This window comes from Orbicella faveolata, unplaced genomic scaffold, assembly GCF_042242905.1.
Source record: "Orbicella faveolata isolate gen_17 unplaced genomic scaffold, um_ofav_v1 contig_1, whole genome shotgun sequence".
Classification (NCBI taxonomy): Eukaryota; Metazoa; Cnidaria; class Anthozoa; order Scleractinia; family Merulinidae; genus Orbicella; species Orbicella faveolata.
Window position 1 is genome coordinate 31,642,666 of NW_028301536.1, and position 15,379 is coordinate 31,658,044.

A 15,379-nucleotide genomic window follows, 5' to 3' on the forward strand; every position below is an offset into this window, starting at 1 on the left:
AATCGTATGACAAACTCTAAATACTTCAGTCATACAGCGGAACCCCGTTAATCCAGTCACCAACAGGCCAAAAGAAAGAATATGGCCGCATTAAAGGGGGTAACCCTGCGATGGACTAGCGTCCATACACGGGAGGGGGGGGGGGGGGGGAAGTAGAAATACTCCCAGTCGCTTCATGTTATCAGACTGGTTATAGAAACCGGGATAAGCTCCGGCCTGATGGGCCACTTGGCTCATATGCAGACTTTACCATCCCATGCAAACAATGTACTGTTCATGTAAGCCACTTTGCCCATGATGTTCGACCTTAGAAAGTTTTTTTACTCGTGAGATTTGTGTGTTAAACGTTTATGTTGCTTGACCAACAAACTAAGAGGAGACCAACAACCTAAGAGGAGAGTACACACCCTGAGTACAGTGGCACTACAGTGGAACGCCGTTAATCCGGTCAGTAGCGGGCCACAAAAATATGGCCGTATTAACGGAGTGGCCGTATTAAAGGGGTTCTTTGAATATGAAAATGACTGACTGAGCTTTTATTTGGGCCAGAATAAAGTGGCCGTAATGACGAGGTGGCCATATTAACGGGGTGGCCGTAAGGCGGGGTTCCACTTTGCCAATAACTTAATACTGAGCAAAAGTTTAGCCACAATTTTTCAACGTCATCATCTGTAATCCCCGCCAATCTTCTCCATCCCTAACAGTCCTTGTTCCTTTAGGGTTTATTGTTATCTCTGGTGTTTTTCCATCTTAGTAAACTACTATTTTCAGTTTTCCTTCAATTTAAAGGCAATTCTGAACGCGGATAAAATAACTCGGAATACCGTGATTGAGTTCCTTAAGCTTCGTTGTATTTTACTAAACCCACCAATTCCAAGGGAATGAGTGCTTGGAGCGCTTTCATTCAATATGGTAATAAAATGTTAGAGGTAGACTGAGTAAAAGAAAGCTGAATTACCTGGACAACGGCAGTAAAATTTTCTTTGGTAGTGGACTTCATGGGTGGCGGGAAAATCCTGTCCCTGCATCGCCGCAGCGCATGTCGCCCCGCCGAACGACAGACAAACCGCGCGGGAAAAAAGTTTAACCAAACCTGCCATCGCTCCGATAGGATTTCTTTCTTGTCTCTGCTACTGATAAAAAGCGTCATGGCAATCAAGGTCAATCACACTTTGGTTACATTGAAAAGAGAAAACCTCTGGCCGGCGCCAAGGTCTACCGGATAAATCATTGTCCAAGGCTATCCAATGGATAGCATACTTTGACTATTTTGGCTTGGTCCAATGCGCGGAACAAATCATGCTGTAGGATTCCGAAGTTCCTACTCAACCCATGATCGCAGTAGAACTGCGTGTACCGAAAAGACGGAATGTAAAATGCTTATTACCCATGTTACGACCACAGGAATCTGCCATGAGGGTCTAACATAGTTTTTTTTTTTTTTCAATCCCGCATCCCGCTACTGTTTTTGACTACCGCCATCCAGCCCCAAGCAGAATATGATCCCGATCTCACCTGACTGACGTTGCAGCTCTCCGTGAGACGTCCGTAACGTGTGACTTTCTGTTTTCCTGCCATCAGCTTTGAAACTATCCGGCATCCCGCTTGCCAAAATGAGCACTGAAATCCCGTTCCTGCCGAAGTATTTTCATCCCGCATCGCGCCATCAAAATTTCTGTCATCCCGCATCCCGCCTCCATTTTCACTTTTATCCCGCATCCCACCAAACTTATGTTGGATCCTTTATCATCGCAGAGATCAGGGAGGGTCGGCGAAGTAAATTACAAACCTTCTTGTGAAACACCAAGTCGTCAAATGAAGCTGTCATAACACTTCGGAAGTCTTAATATCCTGGAACTGTAAAGAGAGCTTCCCTAGGGGAGGGTATTTTATGAAAATTAAGAGGCGCAGAATATCTGTGTGACAGTTGCCCCAAAAAGCTGAGGGTGTTCTGGGGGAGGGGTGTGAGAGGGGGTTGAAATTAAGCTATTGGCAAGAAAATGAGAAAGACGATTACACGCCATCTCTCGTTTTTCTTGTTTTCTCAGTGTACAATTCGCTCATGTCCAACATGTCGTTTTAAAAAGAAAACAAGCCAAAGATAGTACAACAGTTTTAATATTTATTATCTAAAGACGGCTTTACAAGAGAAAGTTATTTACGTTTAATATGATGCTACGAAAATATATCACAATAAATGCTATCAGTGTTTATTAAAAATTGAAAGCCGATTCAAATAAGTTGTGTGATCAGCGCTTTTACTAGTCAGTAAATGTTGACAGGGCCCATGGACCGGAAAATTTATAAGAACAAGCAAGTCTGTTTAGCGTTTTGTGAAAAAGAAATATTTGTTCATTTACAACTATATCTTAAACTATATTTCAAATTATTTTTCGGAAGTCATAGAACTTCTTACATTTTCCGTTCTTTTATTTACATGTCTATTTACATTGTTCACTACAGGCCGTACTATTTCAGGACGCTGAAGATTTGCGAACTAAATTTTAGCTCAATTGATTAGAATTATATTTTAGGCTACGTTATGGAGCTCTCGGAGTTTCTCAATATGGGTCTTGCCTCTGTTCACAGATGGCGCTTTTTATCTAGCATATACTGTTTTTCTCTTTTCTTTCGCAAGTGAGACGCTTACATTCTATGGCCATTACCTATGTTCAGGCGAATGCTGGAGGTAGCTTCAGATCAGACATAGACGGTACTCAATACCGCTTTATCACTGAGTCATCTTCAACTTGAGAGGTTTGCTGAGATAATATTTGCTTCAATTAGCCAAGGATAGTTTTCTCAAGAACAGGACAACTTTGTTTAATTAATTCTCCCGTTTTGCTCGGAGGTCCTCTAGTTTCCTGTCAGCCATCCAAACCACAATTCTACTCGGTGTACGGAGGGGGTGGGTCATGCCTGGAGTTTGAATTGTAATTGATGACATAGTCTCTTCGCGGTATGCTCATATCCACCACGTAATGAGAGCAAGGCACTTCTCGAGCAAAGTTCGTCGGTGATTGACTGGTTTGTGTGTCGATGGTGGAACGTTGTACTTCTGCAGCTCCGAGTTCAACGTCTTCTTCTTCGATGACGCTGAGGTCTGTTTGCGACGTTTGAGACTGGCGCGAATTCACAGTGCATTTGCCATCGCCGTCCGATCTGGAGTGGAGCGTAGCCTGTAATGAGAAAATATTGACGATCGATATTAGAGTACATTGTAGGTGGGGACTTTTAAAGTATACATGCATAATCAAGGTAACACAGCTCATTTTTTACACCACAGTTGTTGTTGCACCCTGTTCTCTGTTGTATTGTGATAATCATGATCAGCATAGAGAAGCACTTGAAATCTCTCCGAGCCTGGAACGAATTGAGCGAGAAAAGGGGAACTATGTTAATTCTGGTAAAATTGTTTTCGTGTTCTAAAGTAGGCCTACCTTAGACTTTCTTTTTCGACACAACAGCAGTGTCTCCATGACAGCAGCCACAATGCAGGCGACCAGTCCTCCACTGTACACACCGCTCATGCCGTACACAAGGTCTCGGAGCTTCTTCTGGATTCCGTTGCAATTGGCGGTGTCTCTGAAGATGATTGACACTTGTCGCAGCTCAGTCTGATGAAAGCACTTGCATGAGTTCTCAACAGGAAAATATTGACAGCTGTCCATCTTGGCAAGGAGCGGCGCTATTTCAGTTCCAGTATACAGCGCTCCAGCGAAACAAAGCAACCCCGCGGCAACAGTGAAAATGATCGCAGAAACGATCTGTTGATTTAAATGAAAAGGGTTAGGAGATGCTAAGCAGGTCCAAATTCAATATACAAATCCTTTACTCAACGGAATTTTCCCCTGGTTATGAGTGACTCGCAATTCAATTGTGAGTCACTCATAACGGAATCCTTCTCTTAACGGCTTATTTTCATGGTTGTGGCGGCTCAGGATCCCGGGCTCGGGATCTGATTTTAGACCAAGATATCTAGCGAGTAATAGAACCAGTCCGGACATGCGACAGAAAGCTCTTAAATTATTTTGTATGGAGCGTTTTCACTCACGTGGTCAGTACCCATACAAGTTTATTGAAACAAAAGGAAGTGTTTACTTAAGAAAAGAGTTCAACTCCCACAGGCCGGGATTGGTTTGGTACACCAACATGGCCACCGTTTCCTTGTTTTGGAATACCAATATAGCTGCCGTATTTGATTGAGTGACGTCATGTGAAAACGCTCTATTCACCGTAAACGACAACGATTCTATTCATAGGAAATAGAGTAACCTTGCAAATTTTGCCTCTATCGCCCACGCTAGACACAACACTTGATAGTGATAGAGCCTCTTCACGCTTTCTATAGAGACTATAAAACTCGCACAATGTTTTCATTTCAGGGTATGACTGTAAGATCCCAACCAAATAAGGTGAACAGACTTACCAGTACTTTTGACCGTGGCTTGCACAGGAGCATCAGTTGTAAGCCAACTACACCCAGCTGTTAAAAGAAAAAAAATTTTTTAACACTTAAGTCGATTGTTTGGTTGGATTTTCGTTCCAAACTGATACTGTGGCCAAAGGTATACGTTGTAAATGGGTGAACTAAAAAGGTGTAATTATCTGCCATTTATCTATTTTAGAGTCCCTGGAGGGATCGCGCGCGCGCGAGCAATTTATTTTCCCTCACGGCCTCCCCTGAGCAAAGCACTCGCGCGGACTTGCGTGCGAAATCCCGCCAGCTTCGGTTAATCTCTTTTTATTCATCGTATCTTCGCCGATCAACTCAGACAAAAGAGCATTTTCTTCTTTGTCATCCAGGAAACAGTTGAACAATACTAATACAGACACTGCTGAAAGAAGAGTCTATTGAAACCCTAAGAGCTACAGCCTGAGTGAGATTTAGGTCTCTCAGTTGCGACTGCCAACTGTTCGTAACAACAAGGTGTTTGTATGATTTTTACCCTTTTTCTTTTCCTTTTTGGGGAAATTACAAAATGGACCGCATTATATTGAATCTCCTGATATTTTACGCATATTACCAGACACAGCTGATATTTTCACGGAAAGGCCCTCGCTTTCATTTGAGTTCAGCGTATGTTGTTTGAATGTTTTATTTCTCCGCTATCGCGTTTGCGAAATAAGTTCCTTCGTTTACCTATACTGACCTAACGAAAGAAAGTAGAATCTTGAAAGTAAGCGAAAAAAAAAACAACAACAACAAATCTGGTGCCGTCTCGATTTCAGTGTTTCAGCCAGATTTAACTCGTCGATACAGAGAATTAATACCAAACAAAATCGAAAAACCACGCGAAGTTCTGTTTTTAAAGGAGTTTGCCCGAAAAATGACTTCAGCTAGCAGTTACCTAGTTTTTCGACGCGATCGAAAATTGCGTAGTGAACAAACACAGCAATTTGGCACTAATTTCTTGTTTCCGTATTTTAATTCCCTTTCAATGAAATGGAAGCGCATACGAGCAAAGTTAAGCTACTTTTATCTTGTTTTTGCGGTCAAGCATCTTTTTTAAATTTACCTTTGCCGAGGACGAATGGTCTTTTTAACTAAGAGCCACAACATTCATTGCTAAGTGAATTTGACAGTAAACTGCTTAGTGATTTGAAAACCTCTATCAGGTTTCAACAGTTTTTTGTTATGTTCGCCGTGAACGCCGCTTGTTGAAACATGTGTTTTTCCTAGTTTCGCCTTGAAACACATGTTTTTTAATAGCAGGTGTCTTTATCACCCTAGGCCGCAAGTGTTGATTTAACTTTCAAAGTTACAAAAAGAAGCGAAACAATGAAAATGTGCCTTCCTCCCTGGCTGAGTTTGTAAGCGATCATTTAATATAAAACGACAGGTTGTATCTTAGTGTCAATATAATCTAGGCTATTGTTACATGATGTTGTAGCTCTTTCCATAAATCTTGGCCGGTGGATTAATCTCCGACGTAGGAAGTCGGACGAAATGTAATCGCCACAGGCGTAGATCTAGGATAAATGGAGACCGATTTTCGAAACAATAAGCGCCGAAGGTAGAAGTTTCTAGGGGAGCCCGAGGCCATGCTCCCCCAGGAAATTGTTTTGGATTTTAACTCCGTTAAGTCCCCTTTCCGGGGTATCTGAGTTATTCTGAAAATCTCACCAAGTTCGGTGTGGATCGGCCGTTTTTGAAAATTTCAAGTAAATTGTCTTATTTTTGATACCAACAAAGATTTAAGCCAACTGTTAATTTAATAAATCGTGAACAAAAAGTCAAAGTCGTGTGATTCTTTTCCTCTATTATAGCGGAAATGAAAAATTCAGTAATAATACCGTACGAAAGGGTCGAATAAACGCTTAGCTAAAACAAACTTTTCTAGTTGAACAATTTTTTTTTAGAGTTAGTCTGAAATTTTTTGTTTTGTAGCTTGCCATGTGTGGCCTTTAAATCGCTCACTTCTAATCTTGCGCAGGGAAAAGCCGTCCATCTCTGTTAGAATTTTGCTCCTCAGAAGTCGCCAAGAATGATGTAGCTGGCCAATTTATTGCAGGGTGGTTGTAACTGGGGAAGAATTATAGCTGAAGTCATACGCGCGAAAACGGAACTTAAAATAACCGCTATAACTAGATTAACCCACCGGAAAAATCGCCAATGGCTCCTAAAGGATTAAAAAGATAAAAACTTCTTTTTAGAACCTATTAATAAGACTCTTTCACATGCAAATATAACTTGCTGAGGCACGAGGCTTTAATTAGTTGCTATGCAAATGAACACGTGCGGATCTTAACTTCGTAAACAATAACATGATTTGATCCCTCGATCTTCAATATTGCTTTTTGCAGGACTATATTTCCGGGAATCGAGCCAAATTTCATAATCAGTTGTGACATTTCTTATCCTTCATTGCTCATAGGACAATAACTTTGCAATGACTATTTTCTTTTTGCCCCCAAGCGCAAAAAATTAGTCTCTTAATCAGCCTTGGCGATAACTGATATTGTAAAAAAGGACGAATCAGCTTCTAGCGGGTTCGGTTTTGATCCCGCAAGCCGAAACTGTTCGGCATTTTGAAGAGTTGAAATTAAATTTATGCTAATGGTGCTTTTAGCGCGAGATATTGTACAAGGAAAAAACAAAGCATTTAAGTGTATCATTCAAAAACACGCGTTTTTGGCATCAGAACAATTGCACTATAGTCTCGGCACGTGTCCATGAATAAATCCCAAAACGCTCTTTCACCTTAACAGACCAATAACCAATGAATTTCAAAAGGAGCCTTTGGCCGAAGAGCTAAACAGATAAACACGGCAGTACCTTGCCTAAGTTTTTTTCTTGCTCCCGGCATGAAACCCATTCTACAAGATTTCACCGTTCAAATAACACAAGAACACGCACGCGCCAAAATCACTCAAATTCTTTTGTTTGTTTCGAAACTTTTAAATTGATTTAAACCAAAATAGAAAATCCCTTCTCCCGCCATTTACGGCGCAGTGATTTTGCCGTCGCAAAGTGAACTAATCCAAAAAAACTAAACTTCGAGATCTCCCGGAATGTGAGACCCCTAGTAATCTGGTGTGTGGAACTTGTCAAAATTTAAGTCCGTTGAATATGTATAAGCGTCGGGCACTTGTCCCTGTTGACACAAGTAACTAATATACTTTAGTTAAACTTCTGAGTAATCCTTTCAAAAAACGCATTTTGTGAATAAAAGTTTTATGCTGCCGGAAGCCGCTTTGACAAGGAAAAAAGATAAACTCTTTAACTGTTGTGTGAAAGAACTCCTGGTTTCAATACAATTAAGTTTCGATTGAAAGGCGGGGAAGGAAAACACGCTCTGCTAATTTGAATTCTCGCTGCGTAATGCAAGCTCGGCTAATAACTGTCAAAATAAATCCTGTTATGCTTTTGCGGCGTGTTTTCCATTCCGGGTATAATTTATTGCTGTAGTTTATATAATTTCACTAAATGAATATTCAGGTAACATAAGGTGTTAATTCGTGACTTGGGAACCTAATCAGCGCACGCTTACAACAAAGGTTGTAACGAACCTGGAGGCAGTTAATTTTCAAATTACCTTGAATCATTGCCTGCTGAATGTAATTCTAAATAAAGCTGTATTCATGGTTATGCTATCAGTTGTTGATGTAAAATATTTGCCGACGCCCGATGTATTTTTCCGACTCGCGTTAACTAAGTGTAAATTTGATGTTTAGAAGAGAGACACAAAAGAACTTACCACAGCTCCTGTTATGTAGGACGGTATGAGCCCTTCTGTGTGGTAGGCGGACGACGTTACTCGATGGATGCTAAAGTAGCCAATTCCGAGGAGGCAACCTATGGAAAATATCGTGAACCCAAGTAGCGGCAGAGCTACAAGCCGCTTTCCGCAACATTGACAACTGTTGTTCTTCTTAGAACTTCGGTGAATCACAACCTCTTTGGTACGGAGCAGTTTCTGATCGACCGAGTGGGACGGCGTAGATCGTGGACTCTTCGCTGAAGGCATGTTCTTGTTGTTCACGACTCACTGGCCACGCGTCTATCAATGCGAACAGATCTACTTTCCCCTACTTCCTTCGTAGTAAAATCTTGCTGAGTAATTGAAAAAAGGCGGGAAAACGGATTTTCAAGCTTTTGCTCTCCAAATACTGCCTCTCTTGCCTTGAAACGTTCCTCCGAGGTGATTTGAACGGTTTCTAAGCGGCCTAGCTCAATTAGTTGCGAAAAAGTGGCTTTCTGGCGGTTCTCAGCGCACGAACTTGCGTTTCACTGCTAAAGAGCTTGGGGCTGTTTTGACAATCCAACAGAGTACAGCCAGTGTTGTTTCCAACGTCTTCTTTGTGACGTTTACTATTGTGTGTACGCTTCAATGGACCTTGACACAGTTGAATGGGCCGCACGAGGCGCCAATCTTGTTCATTAGCATAACACTGGCTTGCCAACTTAATTACGATCACCGAATGCCCATTCAGCTCGAGTTTAAACAGTTTTAGGGACGCAGGTGGCGCTGATCAGGGGACGAATTTGGACAAAGAATCAGGTGTTTCTCTTAAGCTAAGATCACGAGTCATACAGGTACATTTATAAAAGACAGCCCCTCGCAAAATAGCGGCTCAGATAAGCTAACGAATATTGTTTTAAAGCGTACAGTATTGTTGAAAACAGGGCAAACTACACATTCGAAAACGCCGATCAATATACGTAACACTACTTTGAAATTTCGATATGAAGAGAAAGTACTTCGTTGTGTGTAAAGCATTTCATAAGTGATACTACGAACTTTTTAAAATTAATTTTACTTGTTTTTTTGAGGGGATCTTTTAAACGAATTATAGGTTTTGTTTTAGCACTTTTACAAAGGCAATTTACGCTCCGTGCCATGCTCATTTCAAGTAATTTAGTAAAGGAGGCTCCGTTAATACTGATGGGACATTTAATTAAGCCAGATAAGGTGATATTGCTTTAAAAACTTGAAATGTCTAGGTAAATAAGTTTGTTGGACGCTAATAAAACAACACGGACAGCTATCCTAATTAACCGCGCCATTTTCAAGAGAAATAGTTTATTTTTCGTGCCTGAATTTGTTTGTTTTAGTACTATTGTTCGTTCAAACCGACGCTGTGAAACAAGAATGGCTCTCGATAGAAATTAAGCAAGTTCTACAGTTTACGGATATCTCAACTCTAAAATTACTGAAGTTGCATACAGTTTCATCAGACGGATCGACAACCAAAATTTAAGGTCACAATGCAATTCGCCTCTGCAAATCATTTGAAATTCAATTCTAAGAGATGCAGTTTTGCTTCGTTTAATTTAGTATATTTCTTCAGAATAGTCAGCCTTTTTTACGAGGTGTTAATGCAATGAAAGTCCACGCGCACTTATTTTTTCCCTAATAGAAGCTTTAATTGCGTAATTTCCATATTTTCGCGGGCGTTAAGAAAACACTGTTCACCCGCGCCGGTCAAAAGGGCAAGAACTTAAACAAACTGTGAGTTATCTTGGTCATGTTAATAAACCGACGTTAAAACTCATTAAGTCTCTTGTGAAGTGATTTGTAAGTAATGCACTTAGTACTAGTTCTATACTCTATACGCATTTTTGGTTTCATTAAGGTTAGAGAATACCGGTTTCTTTGGTGTTGTCTTCCAATAAAACTGGCTCTTCCACAGGCCATTTTATTGTACTTCTTACATTGTAAAACGAAATACTGCAATACTTGTAGTTTGTAAAAATGCGTGTATTCGCAACATCAACCTTTGTTTGAGCAATGCGTTACTCATTTTATGCCATTATTTTGTTGCCAGGTTAATAAGTTTGTAGTATTTAACACGGCGACCAAGCGTCGCTTCTTTTCCTATTGTTAACAAATTCCTCGTCTTACAGCCGGAACGACGACGCCGAAAATGTGTGCCGGGTCGTTTAAAAATAGCTAATTACCTTTCTTCGTTCTGTTTTGCGAAATTTTGCCAACAAGATTGAAGTCGCGGGTTATTGTGCTCAAACAAAATGAACAAAAATTGATACGCACAATTGGAACAGACACGAGAACAGGCTGTCACAGGCGAAAAATTGAGCAAAAGTTTCACAAGTAACAACATGCATGTTCAAACTTAAAGTTGGACACGATAAAAAAACAAACCTAAAAGAGGTTTTCTAACTTCAATTGTGAATGAAACACACTTTGCGTTTGGGGTATTAACACCTTTTGTACATTATTGAGGAATTAAGCAAAACATTCAGAAGCGAAAAGCTTTTTTGTTTATAAAGATCTATTATTATTGATATTGGGGTTGGTGTAACACTGGTCATAACGGTCATTTGGGATTATTCTAGTTAAAAGCGCGGAATTTTAAACCAGCCAATTAACATCGAGTAAAGGAAACTCGATTCCTTGGCTTTCTAACTGGAATTGGTCTTCGTACTTCCTTTCAAGGAGCCTGGAAGAAAGGAGATCCTTTAATCTGTCCCGCTAATGATCGAGTCAAGGCTGAAGTGTCTACAAAATAACCACAAGAAGCGCATTTTTAAGGCATTCAAATTAATAGGTTTAATTAAGCACTTCGTTTGGAAATTTTAATATGAAAGGTTAAAAGCATAAACTTCTACCAGTTTTTAATTTTATGCAATGAACTCCACACGAAGGTGGACGCCTTTGGGACAAGCTCTAGTTGTTCGTGTTTGAAACTAGCTCCCTAGTAAGGTCTCAGCCCCAGAGAGGTGTCTGTCTTAGAGAGTTATCCAACAGGAGAGGTATCAACCCATGAGAGGCCATGCACTCGGTCAACCTTAGAGAGTTTTTGTCTTACAGAGGTGTCCAGAGGCATCAACCCTTGAGAGGCCATGCAGTGTCCGCCTATGAGAGTGTCTGTCTTAGAGAGGTGTTTGTCTTCGAGCGGTGTCCGCCCGAGAGAGGTGTCACCCCTAGAATGACCATAAGTGTGTGTCATAAGTTTTCGAAGGCTTAGAAAATAAGTGCTTTACCGATCAGTATTCCTTTTTTTGAGTGACTGAAGCAGGAGCGGAAATCCGCTTGAGTATTTGAGTAAACACAAGCTGGTGGCAATTTTCTATTCAATCTTTCAAAAACAAAAACAAAAACAAAAAACAAATGGATAGTTGGACTGGTTGTAACGTCAAACAATCAAGCGGAGATACATTCAGTCTTAATATTATGATACTAAAAGTGATTTTTATTAAATAATATAACCTAATCCGCAGTCACAATAATTATGATTAATGATACAGTGTGAAGAACCAGAAGAAAAATCTTAAAAGTCATCAAGTTCTTGTGTACAACGTGCGTCCTTTCAAACATAATAAAGAACAGCCGCTCCATATATAAATTTTTTGGCGGGTACCAGCTTCTTCAGTGTACCGCGCAAATAAAATACAGTTAAGCTAGAACATCTGATCAATGAGCGTGATCAACAGGTATTCTAGAGCGCCATCCATTTCAAACTGCACGTGTTTAACTCTATGTTGACCAGCAGGTACCACTGGTGGCTTGAAATGAGCAATGCAGTTCAAAGGCACTGGGGGTTACGACCGCGCCAAACATCTTGCCAAGCATATAGAAGCGTGTGAGAAAGTTTTCGCGATAGATGTGTATGATTGTAAACAGCGACCGCTAAAATACGATCCATTCACTTATCCCTGCTTCTTGTCGCATATTCCATTATGCTCAAGCCGTGGTTAAACCTGCAGATAGCTAGTTGAACAAGGGAAAAAGACTATGATCTTGGGCCCGATTCTCGAAGGTCCCGAAAAGCCATAGCAAAATCTCAAACCTTTTGACTACAGAGCCGTTTTATTCACATATTCTTAATACGAACAGAGGTTCTCTTCATACAAGAAGTTTCAGACGTATACACCTCTCTGTCTTTAAATGCCGATTAACTAAAACTGGCTTTTCGGGCCCGAAAAAGCGAAAAGATTCCGAGGCTTTCAAGAAACGAATCCCCGATCTCTTGCTGAGGGGACACACGTGAATTTTTTTGTGCTTATGATCATTCTAGTAATTGTAATGTTATATGTAGATATACATACAATAAAACCGGAGTTAAATTCTATTGGACTAGAGAAATAATAAAAGGACCACACTTATTCGTTCAGCCAAGATATTGCCGTGTCACGTGAAAAATTGTAGCTGGGGTCCGATTGAGAGCATTTCTGCTCATAGCTAGTTCACTTTTTGAATTTTTTTTTTTTACAGTTATGAATTCCTTCTGAGACTGCTTATGATAGCTGAAATGCTGAAATGTAGAATTTAGTTAAAGTTACATCTAAGTGTTTCTATAACCATTGTTCTATTTGCTCGGAAAACGAGACTGCGATCAGCTGGACTTACTTGACACAGTGTAGAGTCATCTTTGCAACCTCAACCTTTGCAAACTCTACTGTAGTAAGGGTATTTCAAAGACACACGAAGGCTTTTTTTATTACAAGTTCATTCAACTGTGGCTTGCGAATTGGTGCAAATACAGCGAGCGGAAAACAGGACGTAAACAATTCGTAACATCAATAAACAACAGATGGCTTAGAAGTAGTTGTAATCGTTCATCAGTTAACCTTTCAGCGCGCAAACAAGCACATGTTCTTGATAAATAAAACCACCAGTTGACCTTTCTTGTACGTTTAAGGATTCTTTTGATGTTTTCACCCGTTTTTGTGCATTCCCGGAGAACGTTACAGATCGCCTCCCGAGAGGTTGATTTGCTACCCATGTGTTGGACTGCTGGCTGTGCGCTTGAAAATAGTGTTACCTGTCGCACTTGCAAGATTTCTCGCTTTCCCACGCTTTCTTACAGTGGAATATACAGGAAAACAGTTAATTTGATCAATGACTGTTATGCCAAAGTCTTAGAAAAGTAATGTTACCTGTGGAATAAGTTGTTTATTACTTTTCAGTTGAACTGGCCGCTTGTTTTTAGCTAAACTTATGAGAAAAGGGCGCTACAAAATTTTATGCTTTAATCTTGCCTTGCCAGGCTCTAGTCAAAAGTAAAGTTAAAGCGTACATATATATCTCCTGCGCGAGAATTAATGACTCCAGAAATTCAGAAAGTATTAAGAAATTTGAAAACGCAACGCTCACCGGTCGTTTTGGATTTGTGTTTGAGGAAAACTTGGTCAGGGAAATCACATAATTATCGTCGCGCCATCGTTCTCGAAAAGCACCGTTTTCAAAATGTTCTCCGTCCAAACGAATTCGAAAACCCAGCGTTTTCAAATTCTTCTGGTTTGAAGAGCGTTTTCGCAAAAGTGTGGACAGTAGACCTCAGAAACCGTAGAAATAAAGCTGCGTTTTCAAATTTCTCCGGCGTAGTGTGGAGGCTGCCTCAGAAAGTATTACAGTATGTGAAACTAATCGTGACAGTATTAATTTTCAAGCACTTAAGGAGCGTTTTCCCTCCCAGAAGTTCAGTTTTAGAGAAATCAAGTGTTTGGCACAGCCGGAACAAACCTAAAACAGTAGATTTGTCAAGGTTGAAGACCCAACGAAGCGATCAATCATTGTCTTGCAGCAGACTGTTTCATGGGGTGAAGTTTGAGAAATTTGCAAACACGATCGTAAATGTTTGGAACCATGTCTAGTTTTGACTGGTGCACATTATCTAACTGACTTCTATGAGTTTTAAAACAGACGCGCCGAAGCTTTTGTTAAATGATTAGTTTTTATGGAACATTATTGGAACTGTTGATGCTATAGGTGAAGGTGATCTTTTTACTTATCAGCAAACTGAGAAACTTCCTGTAAAGGTCTGAAAAGCGTGGGAACCCTTCTGAATTTTTTTCAGTCTTTCGGGTATCACTATTTAACCAAAAGATGCAGGCTCGGGTCCCCAAGTTTCCTCTCCTGGGTCCCTCCCTTACTTTCTAACCGTGTTTACTGCTTTCACCTGCCCGCGTGGAACCGTGCGTTGACCGCGTGTGGAACAATGGGAGGTACCGACAGGACCCTATGGCGGGAACTCACCGGGTTATACAACTCGTGAGATTCCAAGATATGTGAACAACTTTTTGGCCATATAAAAAAAATTCTTAGTTTTACCAAATGGTGAGACTGCTGCGTTGCCGAGGAATACTATACAATTCCTTCGACAGCCCTTTCTCCACTGACTGACCAGCTAGCAGCGGAAGTGATCGCCATTTTCTTAGAAGCTGGCTTTGCCAATGTTATTATATTCATCAACGTGGAGCATGCGCGTGCAGGCGCTCCTGGACCCCCCTCTTTCTCGTCCCCAAAGGCCGCGCTCCTTTTAGTCAGCACCAAGAAACGTCCAACACAGGAAGTCCGCGATTCACGGACTTACCGCATTACTCTGAGCATGCTCAGAGTCAAGTCTGACAATCTGATTGGCTGAGAATACGAAACGACTACTTCACGCATGCTCAGAAAATTTGACATTCCCAAAGGTCGCGATTCTTGGTGCTGACCAAAAGGAGTGCGGCCTCTGGGGACGAGAATGGACCCTCTTTCATTGGCGTGCACTTGTAGAGGGCAAGCCGAGTCACTGGCCTGAATTGATCTGTATTTCGTTTTGGTCAAAATGCGCAGGACTCACTTATATCTGCATTACAGTGACCAACTCAAAAGCTCATTGGCAACTTTGGTCACTGTACACAAAATTAACCAAATATTGTTTCTTCTAGTTAATTTCTATTTGTATTTCTTTCTGTTTCATTGTACACCATCTTATGCTAAGTTGTTTTCTGTAAAGAGTGTGCAATAATAAAAACTGAAAACTGAAACTGATGAAAATTTCTGATCGCGCACCAAACAGTAAAATGGTTAATCGGGCAGTTTTCAAAGTTGTTCGTCGCTTCTGGTCTCTCTGGAACTGCCTGCGTTTTCGAGGTTGCAGACATCGTTCTACTGAGTCATCCTTCCATCCTTCTCCATACCTGAGA

The 15,379-nt window shown here is 40.8% G+C and overlaps 1 protein-coding gene across 1 annotated transcript; it reads right to left on the reverse strand.

Annotated features, from left to right (window-relative positions):
- Window positions 1–2,102: 2,102 nt before the first annotated feature.
- On the reverse strand, window positions 2,103–8,814 carry LOC110047233 (uncharacterized). The gene is made up of 4 exons (XM_020752978.2): window positions 8,202–8,814; window positions 4,430–4,486; window positions 3,441–3,767; window positions 2,103–3,179 (listed from the first exon to the last, which is right to left on the reverse strand). The coding sequence occupies exons 1-4, from the start codon at window positions 8,469–8,471 to the stop codon at window positions 2,889–2,891; spliced, it is 945 nt and encodes a 314-aa protein (XP_020608637.1). The 5' UTR covers window positions 8,472–8,814; the 3' UTR covers window positions 2,103–2,888.
- Between the last annotated feature and the right edge of the window lie 6,565 nt (window positions 8,815–15,379).

Coding starts and splice junctions, on each gene's coding strand:
- LOC110047233 (XM_020752978.2), bottom strand. CDS start 8,471: ATGCCTTCAGCGAAGAGTCCACGATCTACGCCGTCCCACTCGGTCGAT. Junction 3,768..4,429: donor AGCCACGGTCAAAAGTACTG/GTAAGTCTGTTC, acceptor TTAAATCAACAG/ATCGTTTCTGCGATCATTTT. Junction 3,180..3,440: donor GTCGAAAAAGAAAGTCTAAG/GTAGGCCTACTT, acceptor TTCTCATTACAG/GCTACGCTCCACTCCAGATC.